Source organism: Ips typographus, linkage group LG16, assembly GCF_016097725.1.
Source record: "Ips typographus isolate SLU linkage group LG16, UJ_Ityp_2.0, whole genome shotgun sequence".
NCBI lineage: Eukaryota > Metazoa > Arthropoda > Insecta > Coleoptera > Curculionidae > Ips > Ips typographus.
Window position 1 is genome coordinate 182580 of NC_138437.1, and position 26273 is coordinate 208852.

Genomic DNA, 26273 nt, shown 5'->3' on the forward strand with positions numbered 1-26273 from the left:
TTTTCAAGAGACCCTTTATTTAAATGTACTTTTCGTTATTTTCAATAAACTGCCAATTTGAACCATATTATATGACACATCATCGCAATCAGAAAGAATAGCGCATTTCAAAAATGAAAAAATCTATTATAGCGCTCATAATAAAATCCAAGTTGATGATGGTAAGTAAAAACCGAAACGTCGGAACTGAAATTTGATAATGTCACGTTGTAGAGGAGGAAAAGGGGAAATGGTAAAGTGTTTTTTGTTTTCAGTTATCTGATCAAATAAATTAGTAAAAAAATAAAAACTAATTTCGGATATCTCCGGAAGTACTAAGAACTTTTAAACATTTAAAGCGTCATTTTAATCGACTCCTAGTTGCTCAATTTTGCGCCAAATTAAACTTCCTTATAACTCTTCAAATAACCGGCCCCCCTGTATGTAAAATCTAATGAAGCTGGACAAGAAAAAGTTTTCACTATTCTATTAGGAAAGTGGAAAAATTACTGTTTAGATAAATTAGTGCTTCGTATGTGCAGCATCCTCAAACACAACTTCCCTTTCTTAGATCCCAAAACATATTCAATCAAAACAAGTACCGTTTGCTAAAAAAGAAAGTTTATTGAAATAAAAGATAACAATTAAAAACAAACAATTAAAAATATTAATAGAAACTAAAATGAATTACACAATTCTGAGCATGGATGTACACACCATGAACTATTAAAGTACGCACATTGGGGTCGTCTTGAGACAAGCCATTAGATGGTGGGATCAGTGACGGAGGTGGTTGAAAAAAACGCTCTTCAGCAGCTCCTAGACTAGCAGGGTAAGTATCACTAGACCACTGCAGCATTATTTGTTGAAGGTGTAGCAACCTCTGTCGTTCTTGCTGTGGATAGTTAGGTGAGTCCATCTTTATGATAAAAAAGCCCCAGTTAAAAAAACACCATTCAAATTAATAGCAAGAACTTACTTTGTGTTCTAAGATATTTGAATTAAAATTGCAATCTAAACCCACTTATAACACTCATAAAATAACGAAGTTGCTGAAACAAGTATATTACAGTTAAGGAAAATGTATATCGTGTATATAGCTCCGCCTAAAAGATAAAAACACTTTCTCAGGAGGATCGAAATACGATTAGCATTGGCCGACAAAACCGAGATAGTGCGTAGTTCTATAGTTTATTGATATTTGTTTTGACGTCTTCTGTTAACAATTACAAAAACTAAAGCGGTTAGAAAATTGTACTTTTTCATTTCATTCAGCACTTCTAAAATTCTATTAGTTACTCTTTCATACCGGTTCCGTTTTATTAACCTAACATCTTGTTAACTGAAAATAAACGATCGTACCGGATGGCCAACAAAAATGCGTAAAAGTACTGTATTTGGAAAACTATCTGTCTCAAAAATATATAACCAAAACGGGGACGAGAAACACATTTAAAATATTTTTGTGTTTCCAGCGTTGTCACATCTACATGAAATCTCAGTGGCAACGACAAATGTAAGACCACCTTAATGTAACTGATACTATTTTTCGATTCTACTACTTTATTAACTGAAACATTTTTTTTCTGAAAAGTTTGATCGTTTTCGAGATATTTACCATTAAACATTGCCAGTTTGCCTACTGCAGCTTTCAATACTGGGAAACGGTTGATATTGCACAACACAACAAAAAAGCAAAATATGTTAGCAAAGCATTTAAAGAGCTACAGCATCGCTCACTTTCAACTAAATAATGGATGCAAATTGGTGCTATATGCATGTAAAGGTAGAATAGGAGCAATATTACTTCAGGAAGATGAAGAAAAACGTTACACCCCATTACGTATGCGAGTAGAAGCCAAAATGGGAAAAATTATTCTATTACTGAATTGAAGGGGTTAGCAGCCACTTTTCTATTTTTGTCATTTCATTTACGTATTATAACGCATTATATTGGCTTAAAACATCACACTAGAATCTACCAGATGATTAGCAAGTTGGGATTTGAAATTGTCAGAATATGATTACACAATACATCATAAATCAGATGTCGCCCACAGAGGACTGACTGCGTAAGCAGAGATCCTGTATTACTGTCGGATACGGTATATTATTTACTATTAAGTTATATTATTAACGAAATATCTACATTTATTTTAGAAGAACATGATATTGTCACGGTATAATTTTTGGTCGTAACGCGGGGACGTGTAGGCTGGGGTCGTAGTCAAGTTAAACTCAAAGATTGGATAACAAAAACAACAACGTTTATTCATAGAGAAACTAATAAAGAAAGATTAAATGAGAACTGAATTTATAAAAAGCATTGTCAGACATAAGTTGGTTTAATTCAAACTATAGAGTTCGTACTTACATGATAATTAGTTCACAAACCATTTTGGACGAGGGTAAGTGTCAGGGTAGAGTTCCCTTAACTTTCGCGACCGAACCGTTTAGTTTCGCGGATAATTTTTAACTCCTTTTCTTTCCAAATTTCTCGGCTATCGTATCGGTATTGCGATCCCTTAGTCAGTTCAATTTCTTAATTGCTTGTCTAAGCACTTGGATCATTGTCCGAACAATTGATGACTTATTGCTGACTGGCGATTGCAACACCTTAGCTAGCTTCCGTTCTAAAAGGTTCGATTACTTATTTTGCAATTCAAGTGGTCGACGACTTGTTTCGGTCAGTGGCCGATTATTTGTAAGTAAGTAAGTAAGTAATTTGTAAGTACGTAAGTAATTAACGAAAATCTACTTGTGACACATTCCCCCGGCCGACAAAAGGTAGTCCCTAGCTTTTCACAATATTAATTATATTGACAGAAAATTCACTATGCAAGTCTTATAAACAAAATAACATTAAATTAATTATACTTTTAAGTTTTTAATCGTGGTGGCAATGTAACAGAAATTTGACACCACAAATTCTAATCTCTTTCTTCAAATCTTAATATAGAACAAAGAGGTAATATAAAAATATCCTTAATGGATTTTCCCCCTTATTACAACACAAACAAAATTTATCATAGTTACATGTAAACACTAACCAAAAAAGTATAGCCCCTGGTTTTTCACAGAATTAAAATTAAAAATAAATCATAAAATGTAGTATCTATGGACATAAGTTCCGATAGGTTGATAAAAAAAAAATAAATTCTGTTATTTTCGCTAGTATCCCGTTCATACCCCAAAAGAAAAATTATAAAAGAAAACATATAACAATTAGAATAAAAATAAATGTTTTTGTTATTTTCTTACCTCTAGAGTTTGTAAAAAAAAACTTAATGTCTCTATGCTTTAACACTGAGGGGGAAGACTTTTCACTCTCGATTCACTAATATTCCGCGCACTATTGTTTGTTCGGGGATTCTATCTTCTTTTCGCGGCACTTCACTGCACTAAACACGGCTTCTGAAGACAATTTGGACGGTGTCTGGAGTCTGGAACTACATATCCGTTTACTGCTCTGGATGTGCAAGTGGAACAATTCCCAGAACTGTATTTTCATGATTGCCATGGTGTGTGGTTCGTGATCTAATTAGTGACGAGCCGGAACGGGACTGAATTATATCGGGGTGACCACAAGGGTACACCGCGGGTATCCATTTGTTAGTTATATGGGGCTGAGGTGACCGCATGGATACACCTCAGGAATTATAATTCGTATTAGGAAGAAGAGGGTATGGGGCCTGGAACCGATGATGGTACGATGGTACTGGCCGAGGACAAAGATATCACTAGAGCAACATATTTTCTGCCTTTCTGCTCTGCTTCTCGGCCTTTTGGCCTAGATCAAAGTGTAGTATATATTTCTATTTTATGGATACCACCAAAAGACACATTGGGGTAAAGGTCACTGGTGAGAACGTACCTCAACCAATTTCAACTTTCGAATCTTCGGGACTGCGTTGAATCTCAAGAGCCTCTGGTCCGAGATGGAAATACGTGTCAACCCAATGTTGTGGTGGACAGCCCTATCAGGGAGTTATCACAAGGGAGTTAGCGTCAGGAATTCCAGCAGCGTCTTATTGGTTGTATTGTCATGACCGGATACAACAACAAAACTTATCGTATTGCGTCAACATAACTTGACTGGAGCCGATTTGGGATCATCCCCCGCGGCAGGTCACCACGGCTTAGTGTGTCTATTCCTACCGCGGCCACGATCACAAACCGACTCAACTGTGGTCGCGGTCTGACGTCCCGTGGCTGGTTTTTCATCGTCGTTTTCATCATCCTGTGCCTGTTGCTTTTAGCTTTTGCTGATTTCCGTTTCCATTTCCAGTGGCGTGTATTAGTTTTTACCGAGTCTGATCCAAAGCCTTGTTCGCTCTTGATTTGGTAGTGGCTTCTTCGCGTAGCTACCCCCTTCAGTGTTAAATGCAATAAAAAACGTATTACTACCTACTGCTATTTTAATCTTAATGTCTAACATTCCCGTTATAATCATAAAATCCCTCGTAAAATATATAGGCATATTGATAATAGCCTTAGTTAAGTTATGCACAAAAAAAAAATAAATCCCTTTGTTTTTCTTAAATATAATATAAACCTATATTATAAATTGTCCATTTGCCTGTCACTGCTTTTGTTTTAATACATTGTAAAGGCTTACTGCGATTCTTCGAAAACTTGTAATATGCTTATCAAGCGCTGCTTGCCCATATTATATCATGTGAAAACAGTTAACGTCCTAATATTGAAACTTTGTAATCTTTCTCTTACGTGCCCCGTTTGACTTTTATAAAGTCTTCAAGTTACATTTTGCAACCGTTTATTTATTACATTTAGCAACTCATATAATTTTTGAAATTGTAAACCCGTGGAATTTAACGCCCCATATTTTGACTACGGTACTTAATTACCGCATATGCTCGTAGTGTATTTTTTGCCCCAATATACTTTTCTTTCATTTGCCCCCTTCTTTTTATATATATATATATATACCATTATATAATTATTAATCTTCGCGCGCGCTTTTTATTAACTATTCTCGTATGCTGGATTGTGCAAGTTAGAAATGAAATAACGATGATATTTATTCATCAGCAGTTTATATGATCATACCGCGATGACTTAAATAACAAAGTGATTGTCACCCGCTTGTAGCATAAGAAAAGAATTAATTGTTGATACATGTTAGCAATCATATCAAGGTGGCGAGCCCATCGTGAGAACTTCACACGGGCTCGTGGTACTTGAGGGCGTCTTTTATCAACCACTCTTGGATGGCGACATATTTATTGGTGTAAAAGGACGTCTTTGGGAATTTGCTAGGCTAAGTTATTTTAAGTGTCCTGAGAATTATTATTGTAACAGATAAGAGATAGGCGTATGTAATAAGATACTTTGTGAGACGGGTGCTCTTAGGGTGTTTAGTTAAGGGATTTAAGAAAAGTGGAGGGCATTCTGATATTCACCAGCAGAGAGAGTGGTATATTGGAATAAGAATCATTAAATTGGTTTAGTACGGGGAAATTTGTTTTTATTCTTCCCTCAATTCTTACATACATGTATCATTTTTTCCTTTTTCCCTTACTAAGGAAAATCACTTGCGTACTTTAGTACACTCTATTTGGGCTAATACTGTTTCGCCTTGGGACAGTGAGCGTAATTCTTTATTTTCTTTTAATTCGAGCGTAAAAGTTTTTGATTCTGTAGAGCTTTTATTTTCGCCCATCTTAGTCATTTCAATTCTTTCTTTTTCTTTTATAGGCGATTTTGGATTTCCACGACGTCTGCTTTTCCTGCAGTTTACTACGTATTTTATGAGTTTATGTGCTATAATAATTACGAAAAGAATGAGGCACGCACAAGTAGTATAAAAGAATACATCATGTACATATTCAGAGGATGTTTCCTCTTTTTGGTCTACTCTCGCGGCAGCTACTAAGGTTGACGCTATTACTACCTTATTTTACCTTGGTGGCTGATCGTTTAGCCTCGTGTTACACGTACCCCTCGACGTACCCTCGTCCGAGCCGAACTTAGTCTGACAGTTTATTTAAGATAAAAATAATTTAGTTATACTAAAAAGTTGATCAAATCTATTCATTCATTGAAATGTGAGTGTAATGTGCTTTGAGGAAACGTAAAAATACAAGAAATAATCGATTTAAAGTGAATAATAAATACAACCAATAAGAAAACTTCCAAAGTAACGCATAACCGATTGCTGTCAGTATTAGGAATCTTCGATACATGAAAGTTTAGACAAATGTAGTTGTTTTTCAATTTTCATCTGATTAAAAGAGACAAGAAACGAGCTTTTTGTAAACATGTTTGTATTAGTCTTTCTTTTTCTTGTTTTCAACCTTAACATTGGGTTTTAACACACGGCCCTTATTTACACATACAGCAAACAGAATTGCTATGTGCTATTTAAAATAAATGTACTTCTACCAATACAGACATTTCTGTATTATTTAAACACGCTGCGACATCATCAAAATAATTTTACATCATCCCGTTGCACGGGGTAAATTCATCCCAATCTAGGGGTATTTTCATCCCATTTTAGGGGTAATGTGCACTCAACACTCATAAGTACACAACGTAATAGCTGAAGTCGCTATAAGAACACAAATCACTGTTGTGCATGTTTACATCACCGCAACATAATAAGAAACCTTTATTTCGTTTTAACAGGTCGCTTGTAAGAACAAACCCTATGTGTCACTTTTATTATACAAAACTAAGCTACGTTATCAGTTGTTTATACCAGTTCGATTATTTCTTTTGTTTCATATTCGCTAGTTTTCTTAACAAACAAACAAAAAATTGAACGCATTTTTGGTTTTAATTTTTACTTTAAACTAGAACTTTTAAAGTTCGATTCTTCTTATTTGAGTCACTAGCCCTTTTAACAAAAAAACATTTTTTTTTTTTTTTTGGCAAACGTTGTTATTAATGTCGTCTAACCTGTCTTAGCTTGTTTGATGCAATTTACTAACTCTGTATATTCTTTCAAAGTTCAAACTTTCTTCTTTAAAGTTGTACATACTAATTATGATATACCCGGCATGTAGGTAATGAAGATCTACATTTAGAGATACCCGGCGCCTCCACCAAGTTGTCACGGTCTAATTTTTGGTCGTAACGCGGGGACGTGTAGGCTGGGGTCGTAGTCAAGTTAAACTCAAAGATTGGATAACAAAAACAACAACGTTTATTCATAGAGAAACTAATAAAGAAAGATTAAATGAGAACTGAATTTATAAAAAGCATTGTCAGACATAAGTTGGTTTAATTCAAACTATAGAGTTCGTACTTACATGATAATTAGTTCACAAACCATTTTGGACGAGGGTAAGTGTCAGGGTAGAGTTCCCTTAACTTTCGCGACCTAACCGTTTAGTTTCGCGGATAATTTTTAACTCCTTTTCTTTCCAAATTTCTCGGCTATTTATTGTAAGGTATTGCGATCCCTTAGTCAGTTCAATTTCTTAATTGCTTGTCTAAGCACTTGGATCATTGTCCGAACAATTGATGACTTATTGCTGACTGGCGTTCTAAAAGGTTCGATTACTTATTTTGCAATTCAAGTGGTCGACGACTTGTTTCGGTCAGTGGCCGATTATTTGCTGACGTAAGTAATTAACGAAAATCTACTTGTGACAATATTGCAGAAGTGCAGCAAAAAATATATACAGGGTGTCCCGCGAGGTAAGGGACAAAATTTTACTACGAGTACTTTAGGTAAATTCTGGTCGAAAATGTCCTATGAACATGGGTCCGCCAATGCTTCCTTACCAAGATATGATTTTTTTAAATTTAATAGTATTATCTTGTGTTATTGGGAAAGCTATCAGCCACATCATTAAAAGAGCTAGACTATGCTTACAATGTGAAGGTGGACACTTTGAGCAATTATTGTAAACAGTTATTTTCACAGTAATATAAATTTTTTTTTCTTAAATAAAATTATTTTTCGGCATTATTGTAGTTTTTGGCACAATAACACTATTAAATTAAAAAAATCATATCTTGGTAAGGAAGCATTTGCGGACCCATGTTCATAGGACATTTTCGACTCAAATTTACCTAAAGAACTCATAGTAAAATTTTGTCCCTTACCTCGCGGGACACCCTGTATATATTAACAAAAAAATAATTCTGGTACTAGGAGTTCGATTTTGGCAATCACCCATCTCATACCACCCTATACTCTGCAAATGCGGAGCGCGGTGTTTTACGAGGGGTTAATCTGTATACACATATGTACACATATATACTACTGTGTAGTTGTAGTGTAGCTACTACTTAGTTGATGTGTTGAGTGAAGACCAATTGTCATTGGTAGGAGAAGTAACAGTTCTGGTAGTAGACACAGTAGTTAGATTGTAATTATGGCAACATAAGAGGGGAATGTCTGTTCAGACATTAGTAGTGTAGAGAGGTGTCAAATGGGACCAGACGAGAGCGTCAGGTGCATGCAGAAGCATATATTGTCCACCATATTTGGCTCCCACGTGCAGTGAGGACGCATGTGGTGTCAATTTAGTGGAATGGAAGACGCGCCTAGACGAGATCTAGGGCGTAATAGGCCGTGGAAGCAGGGCGTTTAGGAGCGCCAGAGTTAGGGACTCCAGAAAGTAGGCTCACATGTGCGGGGACGCCAGGAGGGCGACTAGGTGATACTGAGATTTTAGTGCACGGAAGACGGGCATAAGTTTGGCGTAACTCAAAGAGGAGTTAAACTTATGTCCCGTAGCAGTATGAGCAGGTTATGAGACAATTTGAGCATTTTGAGGTTAATCGTTTGATTGTACCCTAGAGATAGAGAGAGGGTGACCAAGTAGTATTTATTGGCATGTGCAAGATGTAGTGATAGTAGTAGTTACCATTTAGTTGGGGAAGCGAGGAGGATCATTAATCAGTTTCTACAGGTGATAGAGGCAGGAGAAGGTGTTAGCGCAGAGGCGAGGTTTGCTATAAACATGGTGTCGGGGACACTAAGGGACGAGGGGCGTCGGGGCCCCCCGGTGAGTAAAAACATATTAATCCCAGAATAGCAATTCGGTAAATCTGTGTTTGTTTTCATATTCCATGTTACTACGTCTCTTACTAAGAGGACATTTTATAGCGTTACCTGACGAAGTGCACTGTTATGACTCGTAATCTATTGTCAGTAGCTGATATTGATCAATGCAGAACGGCCCGAGGAACCGGCAGTCTAATGATCTTGTATTATTAATTCAAAAAAGAAAAAGAACCTAAAATTTGAGCAAATTTTACATTACTGTTGAATGACAGTAGATGTGGGTAAAGTAAATCAAGTAAACATATTACGGTATCTCTTCAGAAAAACTGGCAAACTACGGAATACGGGGTGTCTGCTCTGATTTGCTCAGATCTTATTTGCAGAACAGAAGACAGGCGGTCTGCGTGACGCAAAATGGTAAATCGCACATCTCACGGCCGAAAGATATATCTCAAGGAATATCGCAGGGATCCATTTTGGGCCCGCTACTGTTTTTGGTTTATGTCAACGAGCTTGCGGGGTGGTTGAATGCGAAAATGGTCTGCCAATATACTGAGGATATGTCCGTTATGTTGGCGGATTCGTTGGCCGTACAATATATGGAAAACTGGTGCTCAGAAAATTGCTTAAAACTAAACCTGCAAAAAACTGGTTTAAATTGACATTCATATATGTAAACCTAATTATTCACTTTACGTACCCTCTCATGGTAGGTCCATCCTAGTAAGAGAGAGCATACAGTTTCTGGGAGACACGATGGACTCACAGTTCCGTTGGGAGTTCAACTGTCAGATACTTGTATCTGACAGTTGATCTCCCCCTTGGTATGTGCAGCAGCTATGCTCTGTTACGTAGACTTCGAGATGTTCTCACTATTAAGTCAATCCGAACATACTATCTTTCTTGCATACAGCCATCACTTACAGTATCTTGTTCTGGGGTGCTTCGAGTAGCAGTGCATCAGTGTTTGTTGCACAAAAGCGCACTATTAGGGTAATTTTTAAAATTAAACCCAGGACGAGCTGCAGGCCTTACTTTGATAGGCTTGGGGTACTTACCGCCCCATCTCTATACTTTTTCTTTTTGGTTATGTTAATGCAGAAAATCCCTCATTTCTTTCCTAGGATCCGTGATCATTACGCTCCTAGGAAAGTCAATTGAAACTAGAAGTGCTTTTTTGAAAGAAGTCCATCATACAGGGCTATAAAAGCGTACAAAATGCTGTGTGTGTATTAAGAGAAAGTTATCCACTTTTTAAAACAAAGGCAATTTTATTGTTTTAATTTTACAAATTAACATTTTATTTACCTTTAACCAATAAGTGTATTTTATTCTGCATATTTTGTGAAGATACATATATTCTAAAATGAAATAGAACTTTATTAGATAACAGTTTATATCTTAAGATTATTTGGAAAGGTGTTACAGGCACCATTTGTATGTTGACATTGATCTGTGAATCATTTTGTTAGCAAATAAAGTTTATTATTATTATTAATCCTATATTTGAAAATCTTTTCCACTGACAAAACAGGATGCTGAGCTAGCATATCCCTTCCAGACAGAAGGACTTTCAGACGAGCAATAAGCATTTTATATAGAGTTGTTTGTAACTTGAGACAAAGTTGATAATAATCGAATGGTGAATACGTGAACCATGCATAAAGCATAGATTCCGCTGATTTAGCTAGTTTGGCAGCATTATTTATTCCAGAAAGACGGCGGTTTGCATAAACGTCAAGTGAAACAAAGTAACAGTCATATTGTACAAGGTGGCCCGTTTATCATCACCCACACTTTTATCTCGTCAACTATTGATGATAGTAAAAGTAGTTTAATACAAAAATTGTAGTTGGATTTGAAATCTATAATTTTTTATTCATTTTATTGAGATAATTTTGTCTATCTATCCAACTAAAAGGTAAATTGACCACCCTGTACTAGACGAGGTCTGATGAGGTATGTTGGAGAAAAATAAAATCACATGGAGGTTCTAAGAATTTATTACTGATGTGACACTACACTCTATGACATATATGTTAACGAGTTTTACATTTTATTATGTTGATCTTTACTTCTCTAGAACGATTAATATCCAATACCTATACTTTATTGCTTAATGATTTATAAGAAGAGTGGTTTGAAGATTTTCATAAGTGTAACATAGATTTCAGGATATATCTGATAAAGATCTCTTTATGTAAAAAGTTAAATTTTCAGTTAAGGCAGCAAGATTAACTTACAACTTACAATTTTTGTACGGATATTTCCTAAAAACAATCAAGTAAAGAAACCTACAGATAGTTTACAAATTATACTTCGTTGAAGTGACACACTTAAAGCTAAAATTTAATAGTTCAGGAGAATTTTACATGTAACAAAATATGTATTTTTTATAACACTAGCCATACAATAGAATAAAAACTACATTTTGGGGTATCACTACACTACAGCTTCTACAATAATGACCAGTTTTAACACATAATATTTTTACCAAATAAACTACTAAACTTTGAGCTGAGTAACAAATTTTATAACCAAAATTTTACTTGAAATAGTATCTGTGGCGACTTGTTAAAAATTTATTTTAGAGGGCAACAAGCAGATCCATTTTTCTCTTTAGCCTGAAACTTTTTGATTAATTTTTTACCGACTGTTCAAACCTGATAGGTGGCAACCTGTAACCGTCATAATAACCGAGTTACTGGCTGTTGAAATGAAAGTTGTCAAATTCATGCTAATCCATCATTAACCATAAATAAGTCAGTTATTTGACATTTTTAATATAGGCGCTAAAGTGAGAAAAAGAAAAATTCAAGCCTAACTGGTATTTTGAGCCACCCTGTAACTGCCATAATAACGAGTTTTCAATACCCCCCTCTAACTCACTTCTACCCGATTTCTAAGTTCTCTTTTGGTGTTTACTGGGGTTTTATAAACCAAATCTTTTGTTCTGGCGTAAAAGTCGAGAGGTGTAAGATCAGGACGTCTGGGGGCCAATTCCATGGTCCTAAACGTCTAAGCCATCAATTCTGTACAAAGCAGTCACTCACTTCATCTGTACAATACAGATGCCATGTGTTTTGATTCTGAAGAAGGGTTTCCACAAAATTTAAGTAAAGTAAATTTGCAAAATAAAACTTTTGCCTTGGATAAAATAGCGGATTTGATTGTCCATGAACAAAGAAAAAACGCTGAATCCATAATTAACTTGATGTGAATCCCTGACGGACAGTGAGGCACAAGATCTGAATGAAATCGGGAAGCTCCAAGCCGAGAACCAGGACTAGAAACTGCACTTGAAAACCTTCGAGGGAGAACTGCTCTGGCTGAAGAAAATAACCTTCTCAGAAAGCACATGGCAAGCCTGGAAAACAGGCTTAAAGAATTAGAGAACGAAAGGCAGGAAACAAGAAAACTTGAGACTTCAGGAGACCGAAAAGGCTGACCGGTCTTCACTGGTCAGAAAAAATCTATGGGAATACTGAGATCGTAGTAGGAAACCCCATTGACCTAGCAAGCAAAGTTGTAAAGGTAGTCTTTGTTGAACCATAGGTGAAGGAAATGGAGAAAAGCATCCAACTGATGTTGACAAATAGGTTCTCGGAACTGGATGAGTCTTTGGACATCCTGAAATGGTGTCTAGTAACCAAAAGATGACGTTCAAGCAGAAGATCATCAAAATAACGAACACGGCAACTAGAGTGCCTATGGAACAGCTTGGTTAGCTTAAAGGAAGAGTAGGGGACGCTGCAGACATAGTGATACACCACATTACCATCATAACTACAGAAATATTACGCAACATAAAGGAAAGCTTGCTCAAAAGCCAAGGTAACGAGGCGATCAAAGGAATCATTACGAGCAAAGAAGGGAATATCATCAACACCTTTGATAAATACTCTCTGTAGGACAGGATTGCGCGAAAAAACAAGGCGATAGTGTTTACATTAGAGGGCTTGACCAGACATCCAGCGAAGAAGTACGACCGGCGATCGAAGAAAAAGTAGGAAAACTCAAGGAGGTTAAGCTAAAAATGAGCGCCCTTAGACCATATGGCAGGGGGAGCTAGACAGTAACGGTAACAAAAGCGGACAGACATTTGGGAAAACTATTGGAAGAGAAAGACATCCGAGGAGGCCTTGTAGGATGCCGATTAGAACGTGATATTGAGTTGGAGACATGCCGCAGATGCTGGGGCTGCAGCCACACCACCAATGCTTGTCTGGAAAAGGACAGGAGTGAGAAGTGCTACCGCTGTGGAGAAAGCGGACAGTAAGCCAAAGAGTGCACAGACAAGGAAAAATGCCTAGTCTGCGGAGAACCGGAATACTCAGCCAACAGCGGAAAGTGCAAGGTCTACAAGGCCGCAATATGGATAGTCAAGGGGCACTCCCTCTATAACTAGGGGGATATAATTACAATGAAAATAACAACACAAACCGGTTGAGAGATGAAAGTACTCCAAACAAATTTGAGTAGAGCACACGGAGCCCACGACGTGGCCTACCTAACGGCGGGAAAAGAACCAGAGGACCTTATTGAACCGAACAAGAAGAAGGTGGACAACGCAGGACGGACTATCGATGTCGATAAAGACATCGCTCTATTCATAAGATCTTGGAAATAACGGGAATAAACAAGACTAGGGGAATAGTAACATTGAATATGAGAGTCTACGACACGACATTTACGGCTGCTACATGCATCCAAGCCTACAGTTCTTCACAAAGACTACGTGGTGCGCTCTATACACAGCAGAAACAGAGAAGCCCTTACATGGGGGGACTTCAATGCAAAATCACATGAATGGTGCTCGCCGATAAAGGATGCAAGAGGACAAATGTTGGGGGAGGCGACCGCCAGCTTGGACCTGGTGATACACAACAATCCAGGCCACTTTTGTGAGAGGGATACGGCAGACTTATATTGACAACGTGGCAGACAGGACAACTGGCAAAGCAAATGAAGAAATGGGAAACGTTGGATAACGAATCTCTAACGCTCCATAGACATATTTTGTTTAAAGTCGGTCCTAAACTTAAGGGCGCCTTCAAAACGATAAAAGGCAAAGGCCACTTGAATAAGAATACTTTCCAAAAGATAGCTAATAAAAGATGCAAACAAACAGAAATCGGCGAATCAAAAGACTTGTACATGTTCTTCCCGAGATGCTTCAAGACATCAAGCAGGTTTAGAGTTGTAAGGATTTCAAAAATCGATAGATCGTGTTTTTTTCAATATTCTGTGAATATGTGAATATTTTAGAAAGAGATTTTGGACCCAACCTAGATCACACTATACATCATTGAGCGGTTCTCTAGATACTTCTAATATTCCATCACCTTCACACTGTATTATTTATTTGGAGATAATAAACCACAAAAAATTTGCAGAGAAGATGAAGAGTTAGAAAGAAGAAAGAAAGAATTTATTGTTAGAAAGAGAGAAGAAAGAAGAAAAAATTATTGTTATTTTATTAGTACTTAAACTGTATTTATTACTTCCTAAAAATTAAGGTTTTTGTACAAATGTTTTCAAAAAACACGTCTCAAATGTTTAAAACTTCCGTAAATGACTACGTTTATGTCGAGCAAATTGAATCCGCTTATTCAATCCGATCAAGCAAACCGCTATAAAATCCTTGTAATAAACAACGCGGATTAACGATTCGGATTGACTAGTAAATCTTAAAAAATAACAGGATTGAACTCTATCCGATTGAAACGGGGACGTCCATACCATCAATGTCCCATGTAAACAGGATTGACTTGACTTAACACATTAATTTGACGGACGGTTGTCATTTTTTATTTGAAATGTGTATTATTAATCTCAAATTCAAATTATCACACTTTTTTAATTTTGTTTTTGTATATGCGACAAGGTAGGTTTCCTAACACAAATTAAGATGTGTTGGCATCTCTTTCTGCTTGATCTTTTTTCGATCCTTACGGATCTTTCCAATGCATCCAATAATCCAAAATCATCAAATATAAGTTAAACAGGATAAATACTCGACTGAATAATCCTTACCCAATCCGCTTTGTCGATCGGATTAATAGTCTATGCTATATAAACGTAGTTTTCAACTGAGAACAATAATATTTTCGATTATATAGAATACTTTTATGCTCAACGCCAAGTATTGATTAAAATTCCAAACTTTCCTTATGATTGATGTCGAAAAACCGATTTCTGCCATCCCTTAGATAGTAGTTGCGAGGCCCACCAATAGGTGGCCTAATAATTGAACTTGTGGCGGCGTTATACTTGTTAACGCCGCCACAAGTTCAATACGTGTTTTTCTGACTTTTTCAACCTTGTTGAGTCTTACATTTTGGTTTGAGTTTTTAAGTCTGATGATGGATTAGGCTGAAACAAGTCTTAGTCAAAATACATTTTAAAACCATGATATTGACACATAAAAGTAGAAAATATCAAGTGTTGTCTCAGATGAAATTGAAGCACACAATTGTGTCGATCAGTTGTATTTTGAGTTAAAGTATAACTCACTTTTAATTTTTATAGGAGTTGTTTTCCTTGCTCTTCTTGACAAGCCGCCACAGAATAATCATTCTTAGTAAGATGCACGATACAAACACCTAAATCAGACTGATAATTCTTAGACATAACACCATTCAGGAACGACAAATAGGTCTTTAGATTAATTGTCTGATACGTCGCGCGTCTGTATACGTGGATCTACCTAAATTTGCCAATATAACAAACAATAAACTGAATATACAACAAACATAAGTAAACAACAAAAAAAAAAACAGTTAAGTTTACTATAGAAACAAACTTACTTACGCTGCTAATAGCATTTCGTTATGTTAAATATATAATATACAAATTTCATCAAAACTTAAATATGAAAATATATAAATGTAGACAATAACAACAATTTGAATTTTATACAGGAAGTGAGTATTTTTTGAAACTCTTACCATACTAAATTAGTTTAACAATTATTATTATAGAGTCAGCATATTTTGAGATGATTGAGAATGAGACCTTAGGGTCAGTGTTTTCGTTTTCAAGACTTTTAAGTTAATATAGGAAGATAGAGGAGTGTATTCACTGACAGTTACTAAAATATATAATTTCAGTGAAAACACATTCAAATTCAACAATGAAAACACGTATTCTTATAACTAAAACCAAAAGGTTGCATACATATGTATTATGCATACTATTTCTTATAGTTCATATATAACACAACATGTTCTTTGAAGCGATCATTCATGTTATTATACTTGTACTTAATCTGGCTAATGACTTTAATATTTGACCTGTTATCCAGATTATCATGATTTCCAAATAAAGGTTCATTTATATAATTTCTAGCAAAAGTAAAGAACATATGGCATGTGTTGTTAAAACCTATTTCAAAGTAGCAAAATTAAATTGTTATGTTCAGCTACTGATATCCTTAAATGCAATTTTTTTTTTCGTTGTGAAAAAAAAAATAATACCTTATTATGAGTTTAAAAGCATATTGATTGGCAATAACATTACACTTTCCATTGTGTTGCTGATTTAGATTAAACTTAACTGCGTGCCACATTATACAATGGATAAAAATCTATTAATTGTGCCTTGTGAACCAACGTTTTTATATTGTAGATGTAGGCTGATGGTGTTCTAATTTGTTTGGTCTTTTTTTCATGGATATCTACAGGGACAGTCACCACAGTTTCTAGACTTGTAGATCAAGAAAAAAAAAAGTACATCAAGAAAAAATTAAATATAATTAAAATTAAATTTTTAATTCAATTTAATCTTAGTTAAGCCAATAAACTACTTGAGAAATTCATGTATGTTGCATCGTAAAAAACAAAAGTTTTATAGGAAAATATTTTTAAGAAGTTTAATTCAAATGCAATATATTAACTATAATGGGTTAATAGGAAGATCCTCTCGTTGTTAAAATTGTGCATTTAACGGGATCAGTTGTCTGTTCTCATTTAAAAACTGTATCTATATGTATATTTAAATTTGTATCTATAGGTTGCACCGTCTGATCCATAAAGCCATCAAATGCACGACATCAGAGCTTGACAGTGATGTGAAACTTTAGTTGGGAAATTAATAATGCACCCATTCTTTTTGACCATGAAATCACGCCATCTTAAGGAACTGCTAATATTAGTTCCTAGACATGGAAAGATCTTTTAACCATCAGACTCTATTACAAGAGTTCCGGATAGGAGACAAGCTCCACCAAAAATCTGTGTAAAGATAGAGACTAGTCTAATGGCACGAAGAAAATAACTACTTCAGAAGAAACCAACATGAAGAAGAAAGAAAACCACCAGCAGTGAGAGTCCTCAAGGTTTTGCGGTGCTCATAATAGTGGAACATTCCAAAAACAAAAAGTTATCAAACGTTATCAGTTAATACAAAGAAGACCGTGGTTGTTCCATTTTCTAGAAACAGCCCACATGAGTCTAAATTTACAACTTGTAAACAGAGAATAAATTGGTTTCTTGAAGATAGCAAAGTATCTTCGTAGATGTTTTTGACCAGAAGCTTACTTGCAAGGTTATGAAGCTTCTGAAAGCAGGGCTTAAATCCTAAAATTACACTTTGGTTGTACACAGTGGTAGACCACAGACAGAGTATGGTGGACGAGAACCAGACAGCATCAGTCTAGCAAATTATGCAAAGGGTATTAAAGCGGCACATACCAAAAGGGTGTAGACAGCAATACATGCCAGAGCTGTCAAACACTTCCAAGTAGACCTTTGATAAATATAAAGAACTATTTGTTAAAGACCCATTTAATGAAAAAACTTCAACCTGAGGGACTGCACTGATTACAGCATTCAGCGAGGCCCGGCAAGAAAAATGGATGGAAACCCTGGAACGAATGGACAGAAACTCTTTCAAACCTAAAACCCAACCAAGTAGCCCACCAACTCCTCCTAAATGGTAAACCAGATAATAAATGCAAAAAGGCACGACTCAGCAGAACACCGACAAATGAGACAAATCACTTTAATTCACCTTTTATCATTAAAGAACTTAACACGGTAGTGAATGCATTAAAAAATGGAAAAGCCGCAGGATTAGACTATGTGTGGAGCAAATAAAACACTTCGGCCCATCAGCCATAAAATGCACCCTAGATCTCTTTAACTGCTGCCAAGAAACTTTTCAGATTCCAAAACCATCGAGAAAGGCGTAGAGTCACCAGAAGGCTCAATCTCACTTCTCTGCCACCTATTCAAGCTATATGAGAGACTTATTCTTCATAGGACAGAGAAGGTCGTAGATGAATATATCATCCCACAACAGGCACAACAGGCTTTCAACCTGGGAAATCCTGCACTAGTCAAATCTTGACTCTGACGGAACACATCGAGAACGGATTTCAAAGAAAATAAATAACAGGTCTTGCCCTGATTTATTTTAGCTCCGCTTACTACACCGTCACTGAAAGCCTACCAACTTGTCCAAATATTAGAATCGTTACAACAAAACAGACAGTTCTACGTGACCCTTGAAGAAAAAAAGAGTCGATGTAGAACCCAAAAAAATGGTCTAGCACCGTACTAGCATCAATACTGTTTAAGCAAACAAGAAGCTCCATGTTATCTGTTACATTTAGATTTCACTGTAAAAGGACAGGTGGAAGCGCGGAACAGCTTCTTAAAGAGGCCTAGAATGAGGTGCAAAACCAACAGTACTAAGAACTACTGCCCAAGCACTATGCTTTTCAACTGCTGAGTATGCCTGTCCAGTCTGGTCCAGATCCGTTCCATGCGAAGATGGTGAACTTACGCATGAACGAAACATGCCCGCTAATAACAGGATGCATGAAACCGACACCACTGCAGAAACTATACAGGGATGCCTGGATCTCGACTTAGGTAGGACTAACTGTTTAGTAAAAATGTCAGGCAGACCTTTGAAGATCGCCACTGCTTAATTAGACACCTTACATGATAGGAAGATTAAAATCAATAAACCCTTTGTGAGCACCCCACTGGATAATTCTACCCAATAGCAGAGGCCCCTCCACGTCATTAACCGACTGGATATCCAAGTTAACCGCTTAAGAACTGGTGTAGCCCCTGTAAAGACCAACCCCTTAAAAAGGGGGGCCTGTTGGAAAAAAATTACGACTACTCAAATGCCCAAACTGCCTTTACCAGTGCACCCTCGACGAAGCGTGGACTAAAAAGCCAGAACCACTGAACGTTGTCCAATACTGGGCGTAGAGACTATTTCCGGACACGAAAAAGTAAAGTAAGTTAGTGGAAGCGCATAGGTAAGATAGCAGCATGCCTACTAAGTCTATCATCGGGGCAAAGTGCGGTCTGTAACATACAGATTATCAATGCTATCGACCAATAATGGTGGACATGGCACCAAACACGACAAGGTATACAGTAAATAATCATCAAACATCTTAGAACGGTCTTAGGACATCCACATCAGACCTAAGTTTAACTTTCGCAAACAATATTCGAACCGAACTCCAACCAGAGAGAACTAGAAGATCAGCCCTTGAGAATGTGCTGTCTAATATGGGCAAGCTTGCAACAGTGTTCCAAGTGGAAATAACAAAAATTCTGGCAAAAAGTAATTCGCTGTGATACTCTATGAACTTAGTACAAAGTCAAATACTCGATAGGATAAGTGATAAAGTATTTTATATGCTATTTGACATGGACCGAGTTTATATAATATCACAAAACAGTACATACAATCACGTTCCGAAACTAACTTCGAATAGAGCGTTTGCAATCTGACTGCTCACCAGAGACAGATCTATATGTATTGTATAACCCAGGGAGAGTCACAATAATCACAATAGATTCTGTAGGTTTCAGTGATCGTAAGACAAGAGTCTAATTCTGTTAGGAGTTCCACATTAAATAAAAGACTGTAATAGATTTTCAAAAGGAAGCAATTATTTTACTAAAATTGTTATTAGGATAAAGCCTTGTATGCCTTTAGGTGAATGAAATCAATCCATAAATTTACGCAGCTCTGGCTCAGTATATCTAAGTTCGACACTGGGACTGTAATACAAGCAATTTACAATATGTTTCTAGAAAATTTTAGAAGATACGAAGCAACATTTCCATACAACTTGGACTAGAATTTAATAGTCTAAAACTATTAAATACATAGTTTAATTTAAAACAACTTGACCGTTACGCATTTTTAACACACCCTCTACAAAAAGCGTTGACTCTATTGTAGCTTTAAAAACCCAAGCAAGTTTTATTGAAAACTCTCTTATCTGCTACTGTTTCTGATATAAGTGTTGGGCAAGTATATCTTGGACAATAGGTGAATCTATAAATGAATAATATTCTGATAGGCTTGTTAGACACCTCGGCATATAAATATGAAGATTAAACATAGTAACAAACATCATCAACACGCTCAGTTAAACCAGAAGCTAAACTTTTTAATATTTGTCAATTTTTACAATAATTGTATTTCCCATAATTATGTATGATCTCAATGCACAAGAACGTGTTGTGCTATGCGACTATAACTTCTTACATCAAACTTGTACATTGCCGAAAAACACAAAAGTCAGGGAGAACCACTACTTTCTGAATACAACGAATATTTTAACAGAGGTATAAGTATAACAAGAACAATGGCTGCTGAACAATAACTACAAACGGGTTATTTATGAGAAATTTGTGGCACTTAAACTAAAACTGGATATGGCACTCCATCTTCAATAGGGATTAAAGCTTACGATTGTCCTGCATCTAAATGCTCTTCTTCTGAGGAGTAGATTTGAGATTCAGCCAGAGAGGATTGTTTTGAGAGGGACTGAAATATATGTTTATAAATTAGTATATTATGTTACTAGGAGTAGAAAGAGACGATTATTGTGCTAAGCTCAGAAGATTGTCGGATGAAGCAAAGCTGATGTCAACAACTGAGCGAAACACAATTATCGCAGTTTACTAAAATATCGACGGATTTACTGTGACAACCAATGTATACAGCGGCAATACAACCTCAATTATCTAACCTAAACCTCAACAAACTTATGTCAATATCACGAAAACCCATTCTTTATTATTTTTTACTAGTAGAATAATGAAATTCATTTATGTACTAGTGACAAAATAAAGTCTTTCTACGCCAAAAGTTATCATCCACATCAGCTTATCCTAGTCCACTGCTGGACATAAGCCAATCCACCCACAAAACTCGGTCCTGAGCCGCCAGCATCCAGTTTGCACGATCGTCTGATTATCTGGTTGGGGGTCGTCGTCTATTTCTTAGGGCATCCGCTCTTGGTCTTCATTCTGTAATGCGTTTTGTCTATCTATCATCCGTCATTCTAGCGATATTTCCTGCCCAATTCCATTTTAGCCAGGCTATATATAGTTTGTATGGCATCTTGCAGTCCAGTTCGTCTGCGGATTATTCCATTGCATCCATTAAGGATAATCCCAGTATTAGATTGCTGCATACTGAGCTACTCTAAAATGTTTTATAGTTTGTTTTGTCAGTGTTAAGGTCTCCGCACCATAAGTCAGCATCGGTTGAAAACCATTCTCTTTAGACATATCGGGAGTGAAGCTAACAGAAGGCCGCCCATGTCAACCCCATTCTACGATCAAGATCAGATGTTTGGTTATCCCTGTCGATACGGATTTCATGTCCTAGATATTTATAGGCAGTTGTTTCGGTTACTATTTCTCCACCTACTCTAACACTTCCACCAAGCACAAGATTTGTCATGATTTCAGTTTTGGTCATATTGATTTTTAATCCTACTTTTGTAAGTTAACATACAATTTTTCGAACATTGAGACTGCGTCGTTTATACTGTCCGAGATTAAAACGATGTCATCCGCAAATCTGAGATGAGTTGATTTTTCTCCTCTTATATTAACTCCCATCTCCTCTCAGTATCCTTTTACACATATATTCTAATAGAGTAATGAACGGATAGCTGTTGTTCCCCGAACATCTGGTGACATCTGTACTCAACTCTGTTAGTTAATAACTAGCTACTTGACTATAGTGAAATGAAAGTTTTGTTCTTTGGTTATCAAGCCGTATAGCCTCTCTGATGAGCCGTAATACGGCGAAATCGGTCAGAGAATTGGGACTAATAAACAAAAACCAACCAACCTCATCATTTTGAGAGTAGTGGACAGTTTAAGTGAGACGGTATTGCTGCTGTTTTAGACCTCTTTTTATAGGAAGTTGGTTTGTACTTTCTTGCAGTCTAATAGATGCTGTGGCGTTGTCACAAATGTTTTATGAGCCTCGTATAACTATTCGGCAGCTAGATAGTGCTTTTAGCATTTCAAGCTGATTTACTGTGTCAAAACCTTTTTCATATTCTACAAATATTAGTACTAGAGATTTATGATATTCCACCGACTTCACAATCAGGCTCTTAAGAACCTTGGAGGTGAACATTAGTTACCAACCCTGATCTAAAGCCAGCCTATTCTCTTGGTTGATAGGCGTCCAGTTTGGCATTTCGATATGTTTTCTTTTTGTGGATAATGGATTTTGTGGACGGATCTAGAATAGCGCTGTTTGCTAGGGGTTATCCCTTAAATAAGGCATTCATTAAAACGCAGGTTTAGGGCTCTTAATAGCTTGTCTGGCTCTTAATAGCTAGCCACCATATTTGATAGCTTCTATGGTTATTCCATCTTCTCCAGGTGCTTCGTTTCTTTTTAATTCAGAAGGAGCTGTTGTAATTTCACTTAGGGTAATTTCTGGAATTTCCTCTGAGCCCACATTTAGTATTTTAGGTATTGAAGATGTTGATCTTTGGGTATGTTGGTCTAGAAATAGTTCTTTATAAAAGCATTCCACTAGTCTAAGTATTGTTTTTAGCATGCATATGTTTTTCTTTCCGGGACAGCATTTGCGTTTAAAGACTCTTCAATTGACATTTTCTTCGATCACACTTTTTATCCATTCAATTTCGTATTTTCTAATGTCATCTCTTGTAGATTTTGATATGGCTTATTTGTTTAAGGATTTCTTTTTTTTTTGGGAAATTTGCAATATACTTGTCATTTCTCTTCCCTCTTTCATAAGCGTTTTTATGTGTGCGTTTAGTGTTTCTTGTTTTTTATTTGTGGAGCGTTCAATATATCCTGGCTTAATAGTTTGCAAGCCATTTTCTCTCTCCTGTGCGATAGATGATCCGTCTAATGTCTCTACCCTCTGTTGGTACGACTGTATGTTTTCAGGAGGGATCCAACTATTTACGGGTTTCGCTTTGGTAATAATCTTCTTTCCTTTTAACGCCTAGTTTCAGTTTGGCAACTAAGTACAGGTCAAAAATAAGATTATTTTATATCGATTAAAAAAATATAAAATATGACAAACACTGCTATTTTGTAAGACAGGTGTAGTTTAGATTGTTGCCTTGCACATCCTGCAAGCCTGCCTTCTAATTATTCAGCATCTAATATATTATTGCGCTACATTACATATGGGAGTATCACCTAGAGATAATTAATATCTAGCATGAAATTAATCAAATAGTGTCGGAGAATATCCACGAATAGTAGAACATAATGTTTTATCCATATTAACAAGCAAGAAACTAAATATAATTTAAAGAACGTCAATGCGCTGTACAAGTAATATATGCTAACACTTTTGATTAAGTGCTTGCATGAATACGAAACTAAAGTAGAAAATAACATATTTACATTCAGTCGTTACGTTTTTCCAGTTGGCAACGTAGCAGGAAAATTCTTTCGTTTAACTACAGTAGCCCTAAGGCCTTGTTTCCGTTGCTCCCCCTATTTTGGCTTGAAAAATTGTCGCGTTTTCTAGGTCAACTTGGGAAGTTAAAATACGACAAAATAAAGGGAAACTTTCGTGCCTCTCTCCGCGACTGGTTATTATTATGAATAGGTTCTATCTAGTTTCAAGCTAATTAATCCTTAGTCTAATTATCGTCCGCGGTTTGCTTTCTTTTCAAAAAGGTAATAATACGCAAGTCAGGAAAGTTTTTTTTCGGGCATTTTCTGGTTAAACTTTAGTTTAAAAAGCTCTTATATTTATAAAGAAAGTAAGTTATAAAAGTAAAAAAAATAGTATAACTTACTTGATGCATCTTTCTCCGGTTAGGTGGTGACCTTTTGTTCCAAAGGGCTTCTAATTGGTCAAAGTGCTGAGATTGGGCTAAAGAAGCTTGTTTGGATCCCATTCCCTAAAGTATCAAATTTTTGTTAACTTTGAAGGTTATTAAATTGCTCGATAGAGCGTGATATTAATATGATAGATGAAGCGGAACATTCCAATCTAACCTTAATGGATATTAAGGTAATAATCCACTAACAGTATGTTTGTAAGCATAACGCTTTTTTAAGTTTAGTAACTTTTATGGATTTTCTACTAAGACAGTACCTTTTGTTCATTTTGTGGGATTTTAGATATCTCCTCCATGCTTGCTGACACGGAGAAACGTCTTTTAAATCGTTCGTCTATTGAAGGGATTACCAGATTCGACGTCAAATGAGCGTATTTCTTTTGCCACGTGTACGTGTCTAAAGACACTTCCTTTTTCAACAACCTTTTCATTTGTCGTTTGGGAGCCGGTTTTGGGTCTAGAATAAATCTCTCTAACTAAGAAGTTTTTCTTAAGCTTCCAACAATCGCTTACTTTCTATAATATCCTTATCGGGAGCGCAATAGGTAGGCAATTTAACGTACTTGGCTGGAGTATTATGCAAGCAGATAATAGGGCTATATTGAGTATCTTTCAAAAGAACAGCTATTCTGGAAAAATCGGAAGTCGGCTCAACGCCCACTATCGGATAATGCAATTGTAAGGAAGTCAATTGCAAACCCTGCTTTGTGTCCCAGATTATTATACTTTTATCGTCTGAACCTATTTAGCAGTAATAATTTATAACTTTCTCCAAGTTTATGGGACTACTGTACTCACCCGAAATAAGAATACTGCCATCGCCGCTCATTCTGCAACAACTGACGAAACTTAAATGAGCTGATAAAGTATGCAAGTCTGCTCCCGTGTTTATATCCCAAACGATCAAGTTGTTATCGCAGCTGCCGGAAACTACGTGGGTCTTATCAGATACCGCCACTGCTACGCAAGTTACTGTATCTGTATGGCCGATGAGAACCTGCAATTTTTTATAAATAGTGTGACAATGAACCTACCTACTTGTTAATAGTTTATCATATTTGTTCTAAACCCAACTAAACCCTATAAAACGACCACACTTTAATACAAATATTTATTGGTACCTTCCAAATTATTTAACTACCAAACTTGTTTAGCACTAAAAATTGTATCCATTCATATTACTTGGTAAAATTGATGGCTTGCACGTATCAAATGTAGAATCCAAACTTTAACCATATAAAATTATGTCTGACTTTTATAATAAATGTATTTCTAATTACGTTTCCGTAAATACCTGGACCTACATTTTATTATTTTACTGCACATGAAAACTAATGATCTCAGTGTCAACTCTAGAATTCTGTCTAGTCATCCTGACGCGCTAGTGTAATTTTTTCAAATGTTATGAGCATCACAATTACTAGTATTGTATTGCAAATTAAAGCCGTTTGGAAAAATTCATTTTACTATTATCGGTAGGATGTTATCAGCAATCATTACCAATGTATTGTTACGATTTTTCCGTTGATTCGCATAAAGTCACACTACAATACACTCACATAACTTCACTTCTACAATTTCACAACTATATTATCTTAACTTCACCGCGTCCCCCAGTTTACTTCGCCTTCCGTGCTAAACCCCACCTTTTCACACTTTCGGCCATTCGCTAGTAGTCCATGGCAACAAGAATGTACTTGTTGCCCCTGTTTGTCTCGGCAAAAGGTCCAGCGACATCTATAGCCAAACGTTCAAATGGCAGTCCTACGTTGTACTGTTTCATAGGTCCACAGGATCATGTTTGGGGTCCTTGGTTAGCTGCACAACATTGTCGGCACCATGACACATCTTGGCTGTAGTTCACCCAGTAGAAATGTTAATTTTGTCCAAAGTCCTTATTGACTCCCAAATGAGCACCTGTCGTTCCATTGTGCATTTCTTCAAGTGAACGATTGTTCTTCTGGGAAGTATCAGCTACCACCTTATCTCTTTTCCATCGGCACTCTCCTATGCTGTTTTTAACAAGCCGTCTTCAACCACAAGCGAGTCCCACTAAGCCCGAAGTGGTTTGTTTGAATGTCAGACCTTTGCTAGAGAATTCTTGCCATGTTGGTCTTGGCTCCCCTTGTTCCTTCTACAACAGCAATGGGGTTATGTCACTGCCTACTATTTGATCCT

The 26273-nt window shown here is 36.4% G+C and overlaps 1 protein-coding gene and 1 long non-coding RNA gene across 2 annotated transcripts in view; both read right to left on the minus strand.

The window, feature by feature from the left end:
- Nucleotides 1-583: 583 nt before the first annotated feature.
- On the minus strand, nucleotides 584-4279 carry LOC145738737 (uncharacterized). Its single transcript, XR_014180842.1, has 2 exons — nucleotides 959-4279; nucleotides 584-898 (listed from the first exon to the last, which is right to left on the minus strand). It is a non-coding gene; the product is annotated as an uncharacterized LOC145738737 (long non-coding RNA).
- Nucleotides 4280-10952: 6673 nt separating this feature from the next.
- The window catches only part of LOC145738810 (protein qui-1), a 294747-nt gene continuing 279426 nt past the window's right edge, over nucleotides 10953-26273 (minus strand). Inside the window, exons 25-29 of the mRNA XM_081993876.1 lie at nucleotides 24894-25092; nucleotides 24609-24836; nucleotides 24353-24552; nucleotides 24051-24155; nucleotides 10953-20776 (exon numbers count right to left, since the gene is read on the minus strand). Coding sequence (XP_081850002.1) covers nucleotides 20696-20776; nucleotides 24051-24155; nucleotides 24353-24552; nucleotides 24609-24836; nucleotides 24894-25092 — 813 coding nt within the window. The 3' untranslated portion in view covers nucleotides 10953-20695. The remainder of the gene's footprint in view (nucleotides 20777-24050; nucleotides 24156-24352; nucleotides 24553-24608; nucleotides 24837-24893; nucleotides 25093-26273) is intronic.